This window comes from Gekko japonicus, unplaced genomic scaffold (genome assembly GCF_001447785.1).
Source record: "Gekko japonicus isolate JY-2015 unplaced genomic scaffold, Gekko_japonicus_V1.1 scaffold5272, whole genome shotgun sequence".
NCBI lineage: Eukaryota > Metazoa > Chordata > Lepidosauria > Squamata > Gekkonidae > Gekko > Gekko japonicus.
In genome coordinates this window covers 4,886-22,923 of record NW_015160990.1, presented here as the reverse complement: position 1 = coordinate 22,923, position 18,038 = coordinate 4,886, and the positions used below count along the sequence as shown (strand labels likewise).

Sequence of the window (18,038 nt, the reverse complement as noted above, 5' to 3'; positions counted from 1 at the left end):
TTACCTCACAGGGTGTCTGTTGTGGGGAGGGGAAGGGAAAGCAGTTTGTAAGCCGCTCTGAGACACCTTTGGGTAGTGAAGGGCAGGGTATAAATCCAATCTCTTCTTCCTCTTCCTCCTCACAGGGTGTCTGCTGTGGGGAGGGGAAGGGAAAGGAGTTTGTCAGCCGCTCTGAGACTCCGAGTGGTGGGCCATAAATCCAATCTCCTCCTCCTATTCCTCCTCTTCTTCTCATTGCGGACCCCATCATAGACAGCTCTTCTTTCTCTCTTTCCACCCCACCTTTCGGGGATTTTAGGAGGCAGAGTCCCTGCTGCAGGAGGACGGAGAGTTCCTGATCCGTGACTCGCGGTCCAGCGCGGGAGACTATGTCCTCTCCTGCTCCTGGGGCGGCCAGGCCCTGCACTTCAAGATCATCCGGGTGGTGCTCCGTCCCCGGAAGGGTTACTCCCGCACCCTCTTCCAGTTCGAGCAGGAGCAGTTCGACAACGTGCCGGCCCTGGTGCGCTTCTACGTGGGCAACCGGAAGGCCGTCTCGGACACCTCGGGAGCCGTGGTGTCCCGGCCGGTCAACAGGAGCGTGCCTCTCCGCTGGCTGGAGGAACGCCACGGGGACTCCAGCCAGCCCTCCAGATTGGTCAAGAAGGACGGAGCGCCGGCCCGACGGCTCAGTTTCCGCGCCGCCACAGCCAGTGAGGAAAGGGTGGAGGCGAATCTGCTCCGGTACGGAAACCACTGAGGTGAACGCGTAGAAGGTGTGGGCGGAAGGGGACGGTGAGGGGTAAGATGTGGCCTGATAAGTTCAGAACTGTTGAGGTAGGCAAGACCTTGGTAGCCTTCGCCCACTTGCTGTGTCTCGGCCTCAGTTCCCTGCTTATAAAAAGGGAATGATGTGAGGTCAAATGGTGGGGCGGGGCTGTGGCTCAGCGGAATAACCTCTGCTTGGCACGCAGGAGGTCCCTGGGTCAATCCCCGGCATCTCCAGTTAAAAAGGACCAGGCAGGAGGTGATGGGAAAGACCTCCACCTGAGACCCTGGAGAGCTGTAAAGAGGGGCTGTGGCTCAGTGGCAGAGCCTCTGCTTGGCATGCAGAAGGTCCCAGGTTCAATCCCCGGCATCTCCAGTTAAAAGGACCAGGTGGTAGGTGATGAGAAAACCCTTGGCCTGAGACCCTGGAGAGCTGTAAAGAGGGGCTGTGGCTCAGTGGCAGAGCCTCTGCTTGGCATGCAGAAGGTCCCAGGTTCAATCCCCGGCATTTCCAGTTAAAAAGGACCAGGCAGGAGGTGATGAGAAAACCCTCGGCCTGAGACCCTGGAGAGCTGTAAAGAGGGGCCGTGGCTCAGTGGCAGAGCCTCTGCTTCGCATGCAGAAGGTCCCAGGTTCAATCCCCGGCAGCATCTCCAGTTAAAAAGGACCAGGCAGGAGGTGATGAGAAAACCCTCGGCCTGAGACCCTGGAGAGCTGTAAAGAGGGGCCGTGGCTCAGTGGCAGAGCCTCTGCTTCGCATGCAGAAGGTCCCAGGTTCAATCCCCGGCAGCATCTCCAGTTAAAAAGGACCAGGCAGGAGGTGATGAGAAAACCCTCGGCCTGAGACCCTGGAGAGCTGTAAAGAGGGGCCGTGGCTCAGTGGCAGAGCCTCTGCTTGGCACGCAGAAGATCCTAGGCTCAATCCCCGGCATCTCCAGTTAGAAAGGACCAGGCAGGAGGTGATGGGAAAGACCTCCATCTGAGACCCTGGAGAGCTGTGAAGAGGGGCTGTGGTTCAGAGGTAGAGCGTCCGCTTGGCATGCAGAAGGTCCCCGGTTCAGTCCCCGGCATCTCCAGTTAAAAAGGACCAGGCAGGAGGTGATGGGAAAGACCTCCGCCTGAGACCCTGGAGAGCTGTAAAGAGGGGCTGTGGCTCAGTGGAAGAGCCTCTGCTTGGCACGCAGAAGGTCCCAGGTTCAATCCCCGGTAGCACCTCCAGTTAAAAAGGAACAGGGAGGAGGTGATGGGAAAGACCTCTGCTTGAGACCCTGGAGAACCATTGCTAGTCTGAGTAGACAATACGGGCCTTGATGGACCAATGGGTATAATGCAGTATAAAGCAACAAGTTGAAATTAAATCAAATAGAGTTTTCGGCTAAACATGAGGAAGAACGTCCTGACAGTGAGAGCGGTTCCTGGTTCCTCAGTGGAATAGGCTCCCTCGGGAGGAGGTGGTGGGCTCTCCTTCTTTGGAGGTTTTCAGACAGAGGCTAAATGGCCATCTGACAGCTGTGCTGATTCTGTGAACTTGGGCAGATCATGAGAGGGAGGGCAGGAAGGGTTGCCTCAGGGCTCTCCTGGCCCTTTTTTTACCTGCCCAGGGAAATGCTGATCGCCATGTTGGGGTCAGGAAGCAGTTTTTCTCCAGGCCAGTTTGGCGGGAGATCCCGGAGGGTTGTTTTTTTGTCATCTTCTGGGTGTGGAATAGTGGTCACTGGGGCCGTGGGGGGGGGAGGTATCTGAATTTCCTGCATTGTGCTGGGGGTTGGACTAGATAACCCTTGGGGATACCTTTCCGCTCTATGATTCTATGATTCACGTGTTCAAGATACCAGACACAAATGGTAGCCAGATTAGATTGCGTGTTCCTCATGTTGAAATCATGTCCCAGGCGAAGGTTCTCGTTGGCCTACCGTCCCATTTTGTTCAGTGACACTGTCCCTCTGTATCCAGAGATGGTGACTTCCGACATTCAGTGCCTTGCTGAACCTGCGCCAAAATTAAGGAAGGAAGGAAGGAAGGAAGGAAGGAAGGAAGGAAGGAAGGAAGGAAGGAAGGAAAAACTTTGGTGCAGTGATTAAGTGCGCGGACTCTAATCTGGGAGAACCGGGTTTGATTCCCCACTCCTCCGCTTGCAGCTGCTGGATGACCCTGGGCAAGCTATAGTTCTGTCAGAGCTGTTCTTGAAAAAAGAGCAGTTTCTGTCAAGAGCTCTCTCAGCCCCGCCTACCTCACAGGGTGTCTGTTGTGGGGAGGGGAAGGGAAAGGAGTTTGTAAGCCGCTCTGAGACACCTTTGGGTTGTGAAGGAGAGGGTATAAATCCAATCTCTTCTTCTTGTTTCCCTTGCATTTGGAGCAGTGCTCCCTCTAAGCTGTGGAGTCCTGTGAGCAAAAATTGTACCTTGTGAGCGACCGGCATTAAAGTTGTGAGCGAGCGATTTGGCTGCTGCCTAAATTAGTTAGCTCAAGGACGATGGCTCTGGAGCAAAGACAAAAATGTGTGAGCCGGAGGCTAAGAAGCTGTGAGCTAGCTCACCCTTAACTCAGCTTAGAGGGAGCACCGATTTGGAGTCCAAGCAATCTAGCGGGGCTCGGCTCCTCGATCACAATGCCTTGGTGTGGACTTCTCCTCTTTCCTGCCTGGACGATCCTGCCCAGTCCTGAGCACCTGCAGCCTCATCAGCATGTGCACATCTGGCCTGGACCGCGGGATGACAGCGCTCTCATTGTTCCCCCCTCTGACCCGGCAGGGCCAAAGATCGCAGTGGAAGTGACCCCAGCAGCCTCGACCAGCTGGACCGAAGGCCCTCCCTGCACTCCGCCCATTCAGACAGCAATCTCCTGACGGGTGAGTGGTGGGGAAGGTGGAAGGTTGGGACATGCAGGTTGGTGCACAGTGTGGGGGGGTATTGCCTGCTGAATTCCGCCTCAACTCTGTCTGCTCCTGGGGTGCAAAACAAGGGGCTCCAGCCCAGTGTTTCATGCCTGACATACCCCTGGAAATTCTCAGCTGCTTTGCAATGAAGCCAGTTTGGTGTCGTGGTTCAGTGCGCGGACTCTAATCTGGGAGAACCGGGTTTGATTCCCCACTCCTCCACTCGTACCTGGCTAGATGACCTTGGGCAAGCTGTAGTTCTGACAAGAGCTGTTCTCTTAAGGACAGTTCTGGAAAGAGCTCTCTCAGCCCCACCTACCTAAAGGAAAGGAGTCCTCTTCTACGTAAAGGAAAGGAGTCCTCCTCCTCCTCCTCCTCTTCTTCTTCAGAGCACGGACTCTATTCTGGGAGAACCGGGTTTGATTCCCCACTGCTCCACTTGCACCTGGCTGGATGGCCTTGAGCAAGCCATAGTTCTGGTCAGAGCTGTTCTCTCAAGGACAGTTCTGGAAAGAGCTCTCTCAGCCCCACCTACCCCACAGGGTGTCTGTTGTGGGGAGGAGAAGTGAAAGAGTTTGTGAGCCGCTCTGAGACACCTTTGGGTAGCGAAGGGCGGGATATAAATCCAATCTCCTCTTCCTCCTCCTCTTCTTCTTCAGAGCACGGACTCTAATCTGGGAGAACCGGGTTTGATTCCCCACTCCCCCAATTGCACCTGGCTGGATGACCTTGGCCAAGCCGTAGTTCTGATAGGAGCTGTTCTTGAAAAACAGAGCAGTTTCTGCCAGAGCTCTCTCAGCCCCGCCCACCTCCCACAGGGTGCCTGTTGTTGGGAGGGAAGGGAAAGGATATTGTGAACCTCTCTGAGACATCTTTGAGCCAGTTTGGTGTCGTGGTTAACTGCGCAGACTCTAATCTGGGAGAACCGGGTTTGATTCCCCACTCCTCCACTCGCAGCTGCTGGATGACCTTGGGCAACCCGTAGTTCTGACAAGAGCTGTCCTTGAAAAAGAGCAGTTTCTGTCAAGAGCTCTCTCAGCCCCACCCACCTCACAGGGTGTCTGTTGTGGGGAGGGGAAGGGAACGGAGTTTGTAAGCCGCTCTTAGACTCCGAGTGAAGGGCGGGGCATAAATCCAATCTCCTCCTCCTCCTCCGGTTGGGGCCCCCTCCTCAGCTAATTTTGGTTTGGGCTCAGTGTATCTTTTTATGGGCAAGTTTTTGAAAAGCTCCCCCGTTTCCTGCTGGGAAAAAATTACACATGTCCAGGTCATCGTAGGATCCAGTGAGACACTGTGACTTTTCATAAGCTGAGTCTGGTTTCCCTGGGCTGAACTCGTGTTCCTTGCAGTCCCACTGGAGCTGCGCGAACTGCCTTTTAAAGAGCCACTGGGGCCTGATTCCACTCGGGACCAAAGTGTGGGGGGGGGGAGGAGGAGGAGGAGGAGGCGGCGGCGGCCATAATCAGCCCTGTAGCCAGGCCTTTGTGGCTTGTGGGGCAAATTTTTTTTATGGTGGGGCCGAAGTTCTCAGCCCTACCTACCTCACAGGGAGGGTTCCCTCCAAGCTGAGTCAGTGTGAGCCAGCTCACGGTTTTTTAGCCTCCGGCTCACGCATTTTTGCCTTTGCTCAGGAAGGAGGCCTCCAGAGCAAACTAATGTATGCAGGAGCCCAATCACTCGCTCACAATTTTAATGCCAGCAGCTCACAAGGTGGAATTTTTGCTCACAAGACCCCACCGCTTAGAGGGAGCATTGCTCACAGGGTGTCTGTCTGTTGTGGGGAGGGGAAGGGAAAGGAGTTTGTAAGCCGCTCTGAGACTCCTTCGGGTGGTGAAGGGCGGGGTATAAATCCAATCTCCTCCTCCTCCTTTTTTCCCTCTTCCTCTAAATAAGATAATTTTCAGGGTATAAGCTCTCAAGAGCCGTGACGACGAAAGGAGCTTGGACTCCCGAAAACTCCAGACCCTGAAAACTTTGTTGGTCTCCGAGGTTCTCCTGGACTTGAGTGGGGAGCTCCTCTGCCGCTCTGCTATGCTCTGAAACTCTTCCCCAAACGAGCTTCTGTCCTTTCTCCCAGGCACAGGCAGCCCGGAGCCCTCGCCCGGGGTCCAGGACCGCACCCCGCTCCCCCCCTTGTCTCCCGTCTTCCGCACCGGCAGCGACCCCGTCCTGCGGCCGAACGCCCCATCGTCTCGTGCGCAGGGGGGTCTGGCGCTGAGCGGCTCGGAGGGGCGTCTGCATTCCAAGGCCCCGCCCAAGCCCCTGCGGGCCCCTTCCATGCTGGTGAGCGACTACTGCGAACTAGTCCCCAAGGCCCCCGAAGGCGCCCGGAGCCACGTGGAACGCCTGAGAGGGGAGGAGAGGTGGCGTGTCCGGGCTCACCTCACGGAGACCGCCTTTGGGTTCCTGGACTCAGACGGGTCTTGTCCCTCGCCTCGCCCGGGGGACGCGGAGGAGGAGGACCCGGGGTTTCAGCGGCCCCTCCTGGAGACGGCCTCCTCGTTCCAGCCTCGGCTCTTCCACTCGTTGCTTTTGCCTCCGGACAACAAGCCCTTGGATCCCAAGGCCCTCAAAAGCCTCAAGGGTCTCTTTGCCCAGCACGACTGCCGGACGATGGCCCTCCACATCCTACAGGTGGACTGCCAGGTGAGAAGGGTTGCCAAGTCGTTCTGACTCACCGGTGGGGGAGCGTTGCTTCGGTCCGGGAGCTGCCGAGGGATGTGTGCGCCAGAACGTCACAGGAAGTGACACACGACGTAGAGCACGTTGGGGGCGTGGCCCCAATCATTGGAGGGAAAACCATAGAGTTTCCCCTCCAACGATTGGGGCCACGCCCCCAACGTGCTCTACGTGGTTGCGTCACTTCCTGTGATGCACCCACGCTGCGCTTTGGGGGCGGGGTACCCCCCGGGGCTTAATTCCGCGGCGGTGGAAATCGGGCCTCCAAAGCGGGGGTTTACCCGCCCCCACTTGGCAGCCCTACAGGTGAGTGTGCAACTGCCAGGGGCTGGTCACTTCTGCTGCTGCTGCTGCTTTTCCTTATGATGAGGCAATCCCATTTTACAGATGGGAAAACTGAGGCCGGTGGCTTTTGCCCAAGTCTCTCCCCAGGGCTGGCAGCTAAGCATGATTTTTTTAATTAACAATTTTTTTTTATTTTACAATATTAGATACGTAATAATGCCATTATTTATTTATTTTATTTATTTATTAGATTTATATCCCGCCCTCCCCAAATGGGCTCAGGGTGGCTAACAACAGAGGCAAATGCCATAACAAACAATTAAAACAGCATAAAAACAACCAATAAATAAAGTGCGGTGCTCTTGATGTTAAATCTTATACAAACGTCGTTAAAACAATAATATAAACCAAACAGAAATTTCAAAAATAGATCAACTTTTGATAGTGCAGGTTACTTGGAATAATTTCTTTTTCTAACGGCAACCACCTCCCTAATTTCTTTTTCTAACGGAAACCCCCCCCCCCCTAGTAACAGGGGACCAAACAGCAACAGGTTTTTTTTTTTGTTATAATTTTCTGCTGATGAGTCTGATACATTAAAGGGCAATATTTGCTGAGCATAATTTGAACTCAGGCATGGTCTGTGCTGGACTGCCGGACGGGATAAAGCTTAAAAACTGTTGGGCCAGGAGTTGGGGGCAAGCTCCCTTCTCACATTGTGCGCTACAACTGACGGATCTGGCTTCTGGAATTCACAGTCATTCTTCACCTGGATTGCATGCATGGCCAGTTTAAGGGCGAAGGCCAATGCAGAGGGCGTTTGATACAGGTGCGGCTTCTACTATTTGGGAAGGGTGTGTGTCAAATACCCCATTTTTTAAAAACCAGGTTTTTCTGCAAACCTCTCCCCCCCCCCCTCAGGTTTGTGGAAAGATCTGCCTTGTCTGTCCATCATGGCCCCAATCTGTGGATTTAAGTACCCATAGATGTTGAGAATTAGACATATGGATGCTATTTTTACCATTTGCTGACCTTTAGGAAGGCCATGCGTTCTCCCACCGGAAGCAGCTTGCCTCCCCCTAAGAGCCTTCAACTGAAGTTAAGCTGGAATTAGGTCCCGGGGCAGAGACAGCGTATGGCCAATTCTTCCTGTTCATTTTTTCACTGCAAAAAACATTGCAGTCTTGCAGCAGTCCAAGAAATGTTACCTAAAAACTCTCCCAATGACTCGGGGCAGGTTCTTACTGGGTGGAATCAAAACAGGAATGGTATATGTAAAAGCCCAAACACATGCAACCCCCATATGTCCCCTGGAGAGGTTTACACTTGGTTGAACAACACCTTCTGGTAGGCCCAAAAGACATCTGTTTAGCATCGACCAGTGCCAGAGGTTTTTCAGCTCTGGCCTGGTGGAACCTGCTTCCAGTTGAGAGCAAGGCCCTGCGGGATTTATTACAATTCAGCCGGGCCTGTAAAATGGAGCTCTTCTGCCAGGCCTCCGGTGGAGGTGGTGGGTGGGTGTCCGATTACATTGGCTTCCCCTGCCCTGACCCCCGCCTGTGTTGCCCGTGGCACCAGCTGTGCCATAACCGTTGGCCTGGGCCACCTGCTGATACGCGGGCCCACCACACAGCCTGCACTCCGCTCCTGGGATCCCGCTGGCTTTGTTGAATTTTAGCTTGCCATCACTTGTTAAGTTGGTTTTGGTTTTAACTGGAACTATGTGGACGTTGTTTTATCTGTTTTATGAAGTTTGTTGTGACCTGCCCTGAGCCCACGTACGGGGGAGGGAGGGAGGGAGGGAGAGAGAGAGAGAGAGAGAGAGAGGAAGGAAGGAAGGAGGAAAGGAAGGAAGGTGGGAGGGAGGGAGGGAGGGAAGAAAGGCAGAGAGAGAGAGAGAAAGAAAGAAAGAAAATGAAGGAGGAAAGAAAGAAAGAAAGAAAGTGAAGGAGGGAGGGGAGGGAGGGAGGGAGGGAAGGGAGAGAGAGAGGAAGGAAGGAGGGAAGGAAGGAGGGGGGGGGGAAGAAAGAAAAGAGAAAGAGAAAGGAAAGAGGGAGGAAAGAATGGATGGAAGGAAGGAGGGATGGGAGGGAGGGAGAGAGAGGAAGGAAGGAGGGAAGGAAGGAGGGAGGGGGGAGGGAAGAAAGAAAAGAGAGAAAGAAAGGAAAGAGGGAGGAAAGAAAGGATGGAAGGAGGGAGGGAGGGAGGAAGGAAGGTGGGAGGAAAGAAAGAAAGGGAGGAGGGAGGAAAGAAAGAAAGAGAAAGAAAGAAAGAAAGAAGGGAGGGAGGAAGGAGGGAGGGATGGAGGGAGGGAGAGAGAGGGAGGGAGAGAGAGAGAGAGAGAGAGAGAGAGAGAGAGAGAGAGAGAGAAGCATCTGTTTTAGGTTCTGGATAGACCCAAGTGAGCTTCCAGTCAGAACACTGGTGGCTTGGCGCTTTGGTCAACTATAACTTGCAGCTTGCAATGTTGTTGGGAAGGGCAGTGGAACCCAGGGAAGAGGCTGGAAGGGAGTTTGGAGATGTGGAAATCGGTGGAAATGTTCTCTTCTTGAGCGTGTAGAACCTGTAGCTTGGGTCTGGCCGGACGTCTTGGCAGTCCGCAAGCTTCCCCGGGGGAGGGGGGGTCATCTCCTTCCTCTTCCTCCTCCCAGCATTGACCTCGAGCCCCCCTCCCTTTCTCAGGCTGCCTGGATCACCGGAGTCTCCAAGGAGCAGCGGCAGGCCATGGGGGTCAGCTCAGGCTTGGAGCTCGTAACGCTTCCTCAGGGGCACCAGCTGCGGAAGGACTTGCTGGAAAGGTATTGACTTCGGAGTCTTCTCCTCTGTGCTGCGCCTGTCGGGCCCTGGTGCCGACACTGCATACGGGGAGTGGGGTGGGAGGGATAGCATATTTTCGGAAGTGACATACCCACTTCATACAGGAGTGTGTATATGTGTAAAGTGTCGTTATGTCACAGCCGATTTATGGCGACCCCATACGCCTTTCAAGGCGAGTGAGAAGCAGAGGTGGTCTGCCATGGCCTTCCTCTGCAGAGCCTTCCTTGGTGGCCTCCCATCCAAGTACCGACCCTGCTTAGCTTCCCACTTATGGTGACCCCAGCAAGGGGCTTCCAAGGCAAGGGAGAAGCAGAGGTGGTTTGCCGTTGCCCTCCTCTGCAGAGCCTTCCTTGGTGGCCTCCCATCCAAGTACCGACCCTGCTTAGCTTCCCACTTATGGTGACCCCAGCAAGGGGCTTCCAAGGCAAGGGAGAAGCAGAGGTGGTCTGCCATGGCCTTCCTTTACAGAGCTTTCCTTGGTGGTCTCCCATCCGAGTACCGACCCTGCTTAGCTTCCAACTTATAGCGACCCCAGCTAGGGGCTTCCAAGGCAAGTGAGAAGCAGAGGTGGATTGCCCTTGCCTTCCCCTGTAGAGTCTTCCTTGGTGGTCCCCCATCCAAGACTTATGGTGACCCCAGCAAGGGGCTTCCAAGGCAAGTGAGAAGCAGAGGTGGTCTGCCATGGCCTTCCTCTGCAGAGTCTTCCTTGGTGGTCTCCCTTCCAAGTACCGACCCTGCTTAGCTTCCCACTTTTGGCGACCCCAGCAAGGGGCTTCCAAGGCAAGTGAGAAGCAGAGGTGGATTGCCCTTGCCTTCCTCTGTAGAGCCTTCCTTGGTGGTCTCCCATCCAAGACTTATGGTGACCCCAGCAAGGGGCTTCCAAGGCAAGTGAGAAGCAGAGGTGGTCTGCCGTTGCCTTCCTCTGCAGAGCCTTCCTTGGTGGTCTCCCATCCAAGTACTGACCCTACTCAACTTCTGCGATCTGATGAGATTGGGCTGTACTACCCTGTTCCACATCACCACCCACTTCATATAACCAAAGCAAAATCAAAACTTGGGCAAAGCACAGAAAGGAGCTGGGGACAGGCCAAGAGTTAGACCCGTTTCCCCACCACCCAATAAGCGCAGAAGGTGCGGGAAAAGACCAAGCAAATGTGCCCCTCCCTGTGGGTCTCTTTACCCCTTACCCAGGGTGGTGGCAGCGACGGTGGTGGTAGTAGTAGTAGTAGTAGTAATAATTGACATATGGCAGTGTGTGTAGCATAACCAGGAGATCCTAAGGTTGTCTGGCAGCCAGCAGTTCTAGCTCTTCTTTAGCATTATGCACCACTAGGTGGTGAGCTAGACTTGTTCTTAAGACAAGCTTGGCGTGAGCCACCTCCGCGCCTGTAGCTCCCTGGTGTCAAGAAAGGAGCTGGATTCTCCCCTGTCTCTGGACCCAGAAGGAGGGGCTTCCGGGAGAAGCAGCACCACTCAGGGTCCCTCCCCACTCTCTGTCGACCCCCAGGCACCACCTGATCGCCCTGGGCATCGCCGTGGATGTCCTGGGCTGCACGGGGGCCGTGGCCGAGCGGGCGGCCGCCTTGCAGAAGATCATCCAGCTGGCCGAGGAGCTCTGGCGGTCCGCGGGGGACCTCTTTGCCTTCTCCGCTGTGATGAAGGCCCTGCAGCTGCCTCAGGTAAGGATGGGAGGAGCAGGCTGAGTGGCACGGGGGCGGGGCTGTGGCTGTCGCTCAGGGGCAGGGTCTCCGCTTGGCCCGCGGAAGGTCGCCGGTTCAGTCCCCAGGCGCTCCAGTTAAGGATGAGGAGGAGGAGATTGGATTTATACCCCTGCCCTTCACTGGGGCTGAGAGAGCTCTCTCGAGGACTGCCCTTGAGAGAACAGCTCTGAGAGAACTTGCGACTGACCCAAGGTCACCCACCTGGCTGCATGTGGAGCGGAAGTGTGGAATCAAACCCAGTTCTCCCAGATTAGAGTCCGCGCACTTTATCACGACACCATAGTGGATCGGGTAGGAGAGCCCCAAAGCAGGTTACGTCCTTCTCCTATCCTCTGTTTTATCCTCGCAGCGACCCTGTGAGGTGGGAGTAGTCTGAGAGGGCGTGACTGCCCCGAGGTCACCCAGCGAGCCTCCGTGGCACAGGTGCGAGGATTCGAACCTGGGACTCCTAGTCCGGACACTCTTAACCCCCACACCGCAGTTGCCTCTCCAAAATTTGTTTCCCACGTAAACTCCTTTCCAGACTCCTTGCTTGAGCCTGTGTGTCAGACGCAAACATACAGAGCGGCGGGGTGTGTGTGAATCAAGAGACTTATGTTTGCTCCTCCACCCTCCCAGATCATGCGACTGGAACAGACATGGCGGCACCTGCGCCAGAACCACACGCGGAGCGCCATCGCCTTTGAGAAGGAGCTCAAGCCCCTCTTGGGGCGCCTGAACCGGGCCGAAGGTGAGTCTGGGTTGGCTTCTTTGCGTCTGGCGAGAAACCGGAGGTCACGTCATGCAAATGTTACCTGTCGGGACACTCGATGGGCCAGCTGGTGATGTCGAATAGCTCTTTCCATGTGCTTATAGGGAGGGGCTGTGGCTCAGTGGCAGAACCTCTGCTTGGCCTGCAGAAGGTCCCAGGTTCAATCCCCGGCATCTCCAGCTAAAAAGGACCAGGCAGGAGGGGATGTGAAAGACCTCCGCCTTAGACCCTGGAGAGCTGTGAAGAGGGGCTGTGGCTCAGTGGCAGAGCCTCTGCTTGGCATGCAGAAGGTCCCAGGTTCAATCCCCGGCATCTCCAGTCAAAAGGACCAGGCAGGAGGTGATGGGAAAGACCTCCGCCTGAGACCCTGGAGAGCTGTAAAGAGGGGCTGTGGCTCAGTGGCAGAGCCTCTGCTTGGCATGCAGGAAGTCCCAGGTTCAATCCCCGACACCTCCAGTTAAAAAGGACCAGGCAGGAGGTGATGGGAAAGACCTCCACCTGAGACCCTGGAGAGCTGTAAAGAGGGGCCGTGGCTCAGTGGCAGAGCCTCTGCTTGGCATGCAGAAGGTCCCAGGTTCAGTCCCCTGCAGCATCTCCAGTGAAAAAGGACCAGGCAGGAGGTGATGGGAAAGACCTCCGCCTGAGACCCTGGAGAGCTGTAAAGAGGGGCCGTGGCTCAGTGGCAGAGCCTCTGCTTGGCATGCAGAAGATCCCATGCTCAATCTCTGACATCTCCAGGTTAAAAGGATCAGGCAGTAGGTGATACGAAAGACCTCCACCCGAAACCCTGGCTCAGGGGCAGAGCATCTGCTTGGCATGCAGAAGGTCCCAGGTTCAACCCCAGCATCTCCAGTCAAAAGGACCAGGCAGGACGTGATGGGAAAGACTTTCAAGAGTCGTAACTCCTGATGGAGCTTTGGCGGAGGTATCTGACGAAGGGAGTTTTGGCTCTCGAAAGCTCATCCCCCCCCCAATCTTGTCATCCTCTAAGGTGCTCCTGGGCTGGAATCGAGCTGCGCAAAAGATGAAAAAGTAACAAAATGTGCACAGTTTCCCTGCAGCTGGATTCGAGTCCATTATCATCTGAGCCACCAAATGAGGTTTTCGGGGGCAAGCTTCAATTTGAGAGTCAGTTCCCTTCCTCAGACTTAAGAACATAAGAGAAAAGCCAATGTTGGATCAGGCCAGTTGCCCATCCAGTCCAGCACTCTGTGTCACACAGTGGCCAAAAACACCAGGGGCCATCAGGAGGTCCAGCAGTGGGCCCAGGAGGACACCAGAAGACAGAGCATCCCTTGGCCCAGACCAAGAGTTCCTATCTATGCCTTGTGGCTAAGAGCCACCGATGGACCTCTGCTACAGATGTTTATCCAATTCCCTCTTATAAGAACATAGGAGAAGCCAATGTTGGATCAGGCCAATGGCTCATCCAAAAATACCAGGTGCCATCAGGAGGTCCAGCAGTGGGGCCAGGACACTAGAAGCCCTCCCACTGTCCCCCCCCCCAAACACCAAGAATACAGAGCATCACTTGCCCCAGAGTCCCTATCTATACCTTGTGGCTAATAGCCACTGAGGGACCTCTGCTCCATATGCCTATGTAATTCCCTTTTGAAGCCGCCCATGCTTGTAGCCGCCACCACCTCCTGTGACAGTGAATTCCAGGTGTTAATCACTCTTTGGGTGAAGAAGGACTTCCTTTTATCCATTCTAACCTGACTGCTCAGCAATTTCATGGAATTCTTGTCTTGTGAGAAAGGGAGAAAAGGACTCCTTTCTCCACCTGCTCTGTCCCACGCATAATCTGATAAACTTCGACCATAATCTTATAAACCCCATCTTGCCTGCCGTTCATTCCTCTGCAGGGCACTGAAAGTCCTGCCAGATGATTAATGGAAACCTCTGTGGTTTCTGAGGCTTCACCGGTCATAGGCGCCTGGGCACGAAATGCAAAATTGCTCACTCTTCTAAACGGCAGCCGAGTTTTGCATTCCTCGCCACCATCCTGGGGCTTTTTTGAGCGCGTGCAGCGTTGCTCTATGCAGTCACGGTCGGGAGACCTCTGTGGTCTGTCTGGGAATGCTTCTAGACGGGGGTCATTTCGTAGAAAAAGAGGTGCAGGAGCTCATTAGCACAACTCATTTGCATATGCCACACCCCCTGACCTCACCGGAAGTGTGTCAGAAGGCAACACCAACCGCTCAGGCGCCACTGGACTGTTTTGGATTGCTAGCTATTGGGGGGGGGGAACGTGCAGATCTGTCCTCACAGAGGAGGGAGAGCTTGTACCTGAATAAAACTTGGCCTTAAAGGTGCCACTGGACTCTTTTGGGCCAGGGGGGCGGGGGGCGGGGCTCTGCAACTTACCTGGCTGCTTCATGCTCTGACTGAGGGTTGCTGGGAGCAGGGGGCGGGGCTTGTTGCATATGCTTACAAAAAGCAAACTTCGAATCCTTCTGGAGCAACGGTGATCCACTATAGAACAAATTTAGAGTCCAGTCAGGCGCCTTTAAGACCAACAAAGGTTTATTCAAAGTATGAGCTTTCGTGTGCAAGGCACAATTTTTTCAAATATTTGAAAAATAGTTCAAGCATTTGACAAATTGTGCTTTGCCCACGAAAGCTCATGCCTTGAATAAACCTTTGTTGGTCTTAAAGGCGCCTGACGGGACTCTAAATTTGTTCTACTGCTTTTAGACCAACATGGCTGGACATCTGGGGGATCCACGTGGACAGTCCGTGCCTCTTGGACGCTGAGTTTCTGAGCATTCCGTTGTGAAGCGGCTTTATCCGGAGTCAATACTTGAGCCTTTTTCTTGAAGCAGCCCTTTCTGCCGGGGTGTGTGTGTCCTCTTTCCCAGCCCTGTCGCTTGCCATCTTAACCACTTGGAAGTCCCATCAATTGAACCCAGGCCCTTTTGCGTGCCAAACACACGCTCTCTGCCTCCCAGATCTGCCCTTCTTTGAATCTTAGGATCTTAGGATGCATTAAGAGAAGGATTGTGTTTAGATCACGGGAGGTGGTAGTGGACTAGATGACCTGCAAGGTCCCTTCCCACTCTAACATTCTATGATTCTATGAAGCCGCTTCTTAATTATGCCGTGATCTGTGATCGATTGTTCTCTTGTGTGTCCCACAGGGAATGCGGTCCCCTCCTGGCTCACAAACTCCTTTCCCTTCCCCTCCCCACAACAGACACCCCCCCTGTGAGGTAGGTGGGGCTGAGAGAGCTCTTGACAGAAACTCCTCTTTTTCAAGGATAGCTCTTATCAGAACTACGGCTTGCCCAAGGTCATCCAGCCAGGTGCAAGCGGAAGAGTGATTAACACATGGAATTCACTGCCACAGGAAGTGGTGGCGGCTACAAGCATGGACGACTTCAAAAGGGAATTAGATAAGCATATGGAGCAGAGGTCCATCAGTGGCTATTAGCCACGAGGTATAGATAGGGGCTCTGGGGCAAGGGATGCTCTGTCTTCTTGGTGCTTGGGGGGGTCAACAGTGGGAGGGCTTCTAATGTCCAGGCCCCACTGGTGGACCTCCTGATGGCCCCTGGTATTTCTGGCCACTGTGTGACACAGATGAGAAACTAGTGTTATGTAAATAGCCTGTCGTTGGGAGTTGGGTGTGGTTTTTGCATGCTATTGAAACAGGGCTGTGGCCCTGGTGTTTTTAGTCTTGTTCCTGAAATCGCTTAATAAAGTAGAGCTGTTCACTGCAGTGTGTCTTGAACCCAGTATTTAACACAAATAGCATGGGGTGGGGGCAGAAGGTAGTTCTTTGCTTTGTCCTGGGAGTAAGAATCCCTTGCCCCGGGCCAGACATGAGTTTTATGGCAGAGAAGACACTGAACTGAGGGTCTTTGACTCTGAAGCATGAGCTGGTCCACCTCCGACTCCTGCCACCAGTCTCTGGGGAGGATTTGCTGTTTGACGGCCAGGCGCTGGGCATCCTCCCTTGCCTGCCTGCCTCTCGCCTCTTCCCTGGAACCGCAGTATTTAATACAAATAGCATGGGGTGGGGGCAGAAGGTAGTTCTTTGCCATTGGACTCTTAACTTTGTTGTTAGACTGCCTGTTTCTTTGCCAGTTTGGTGTTGTGGTTTGGGTTGGGAGCCACTCTGGTGTCGCGGTTAAGAGCACGGACTCTGAGCTGGGAGAACCGGGTTTGATTCCCCACTCCTCCACTTGCAGCTGCTGGCGTGACCTTGGGTCAGCCACAAGTTCTCTCAGAGCTGTTCTCTCAAGGGCAGTCCTCGAAAGAGCTCTCTCGGCCCCACCTGCCTCACGGGCAGTGTTCCCTCTAAGCTGAGATAGTGTGAGGTAGCTCATAGCTTTTTAAGCCTCTGGCTCGCACATTTTTGCCGTTGCTCAGGAAGGAGGGCTCCAGAGCAAGCGAACTGATGCAGCAGCCCAATCGCTCGCTTACAACTTTCATGCCAGCAGCTCACAAAGTAGAATTTTTGCTCACGAGACTCTACAAGCTTAGTGGGAGCATTGCTCACAGGGTGTCTGTTGTGGGGAAGGGAAGGGAGTTTGTGAGCCGCTCTGAGACTCCCTTGGGTAGTGAAGGGTGGGGTAGAAATCCAGTCTCTTCTTCTTCTAATTCTGAGTCTGCTTCTTTCCCTCTACACCGAAACTTGGCAGGCCTCACCTTGTCCCCTGCTGGGGGTAGTGAGTGTGTGTGTGCATCCATCCCCTCGGGCGTGACGTGGTGGCAGGCTGATGCCTCGGGCGGACACTGCGAGTGGGTCATTAGGCCTCAGAGCTCCCTGAGCAGGCCAATCCCGGGTCCTCAGAGCATGTATTGGCTGCATAGCCCTCGGCCCCCGCGTGACTCTCCCCCGACACTCACCCCTTCGGCCCTGTCTCTTCTGCCCTCTGCAGGGTTCCAAGCCATCCCTGAGCTCCGGGAAGCCTTCCAAACAGAGTTCGCCCTCCTGCTGTTCTGGGGCAGCAAAGGAGCCGAAGCAGACCGGACGGAGCGGCATCGGAAATTCGACAGGATCCTGACTGTCCTTTCCCAGAAACTCGAGTGAACGGGCGCAGGGGCCGGATCGGTCTGCCCTTCTCCCACCCCGCCGAGGAGTGAATGAACGCGACCTCCTGGGAATTCTGAAAAGCCCAGGAACTAATTACCAGGAGCCGCGGGGCGTTGCTGCGTCCGCCCGCTGTTGTGAGCTTTGCAGACTGCACAGAGAGCAGGTTTTGGAGTGGTGAAGTTCATCAGCAGAGAAGAAGAAGAAGAGATTGGATTTCTATCCCATGGCCCTTCACTACCCAAAGGAGTCTCAGAGCGGCTTACAAACTCCTTTCCCTTCCCCTCCCCATAACAGACACCCTGTGAGGTTGGTGGGTCTGAGAGAGCTCTTTTGAGGACTGCTCTGAGAGAACTTGTGACTGACCCAAGGTCACACCAGCAGCTGCAAGTGGAGGAGTGGGGAATCAAACCCGGTTCTCCCAGAGTCCGTGCTCTTAACCAGGAGCCCACCTTTCCCTGCTGCCACTGTAGGACGCATTCTTCTGGTGTGGTGTGAACAAGCAAATCCTTTCCCTCTTCCTCCTGTAAAGCCAGGCAGGGTCCCTGCAGCCTGAAACGGTTGAGTCTCCCAGTGGACCAGCCACTGATGGGGACAGACACAGGCTGTGTTCCCTCTAAGCTGAGTTCGTGTGAGCCAGCTCAGTTTTTTAGCCTCCAGCTCACAGATTTTTGTCTCAGCTCAGGGAGGAGGGCTCCAGAGCACACTGATTTGTGTGGTAGCCGAAGTGCTCGCTCACAACTTTAATGCCGGTAGCTCACAAAGGAGAATGTTTGCTCGCAAGACTCCACAGCTCAGTGGGAGCGTTGGACACAGGCCCCTTCCGCCCACCTTTATTGTTTTAGGCGCCTGGGTATCCCCACCTCTTCTTTTTTTTTTGGGGGGGGGAAGCAGAGGTCCTTCGGCCTTCCTGTCTTAACTCTCCCGCAAATGGGAACTCGCCCTCTTTGCCTGCTTCCTTTTCCTCTGGCCTCGGCTTTAATTAGTCCCAATTACGGAGACATTTCCTAGACGGCGAGAGCCTGGGAACGGAGAAGAAAGCATGCAGACAGCGAGACGGGTGGGGAGGGGGAGTTCTGGACACAAAGGAAGCCATTCGGGTGGAGCGGCAGCCCCCTCTGGCCG

The 18,038-nt window shown here is 54.6% G+C and overlaps 1 protein-coding gene and 2 non-coding genes across 3 annotated transcripts in view; all 3 read left to right on the top strand.

Annotated features, from left to right (window-relative positions):
* The window catches only part of LOC107122511 (breast cancer anti-estrogen resistance protein 3-like), a 28,259-nt gene extending 11,170 nt beyond the window's left edge, over positions 1–17,089 (top strand). The window contains exons 3-10 of the mRNA XM_015425620.1: positions 299–723; positions 3,498–3,595; positions 5,700–6,268; positions 9,269–9,384; positions 10,911–11,082; positions 11,743–11,854; positions 15,016–15,034; positions 16,550–17,089. Coding sequence (XP_015281106.1) covers positions 299–723; positions 3,498–3,595; positions 5,700–6,268; positions 9,269–9,384; positions 10,911–11,082; positions 11,743–11,854; positions 15,016–15,034; positions 16,550–16,913 — 1,875 coding nt within the window. The 3' untranslated portion in view covers positions 16,914–17,089. The remainder of the gene's footprint in view (positions 1–298; positions 724–3,497; positions 3,596–5,699; positions 6,269–9,268; positions 9,385–10,910; positions 11,083–11,742; positions 11,855–15,015; positions 15,035–16,549) is intronic.
* TRNAA-CGC lies at positions 1,329–1,400 on the top strand. The gene has a single exon. It is a non-coding gene; the product is annotated as a tRNA-Ala (tRNA).
* TRNAA-CGC lies at positions 1,471–1,542 on the top strand. Its single transcript has one exon. It is a non-coding gene; the product is annotated as a tRNA-Ala (tRNA).
* Positions 17,090–18,038: the final 949 nt, after the last annotated feature.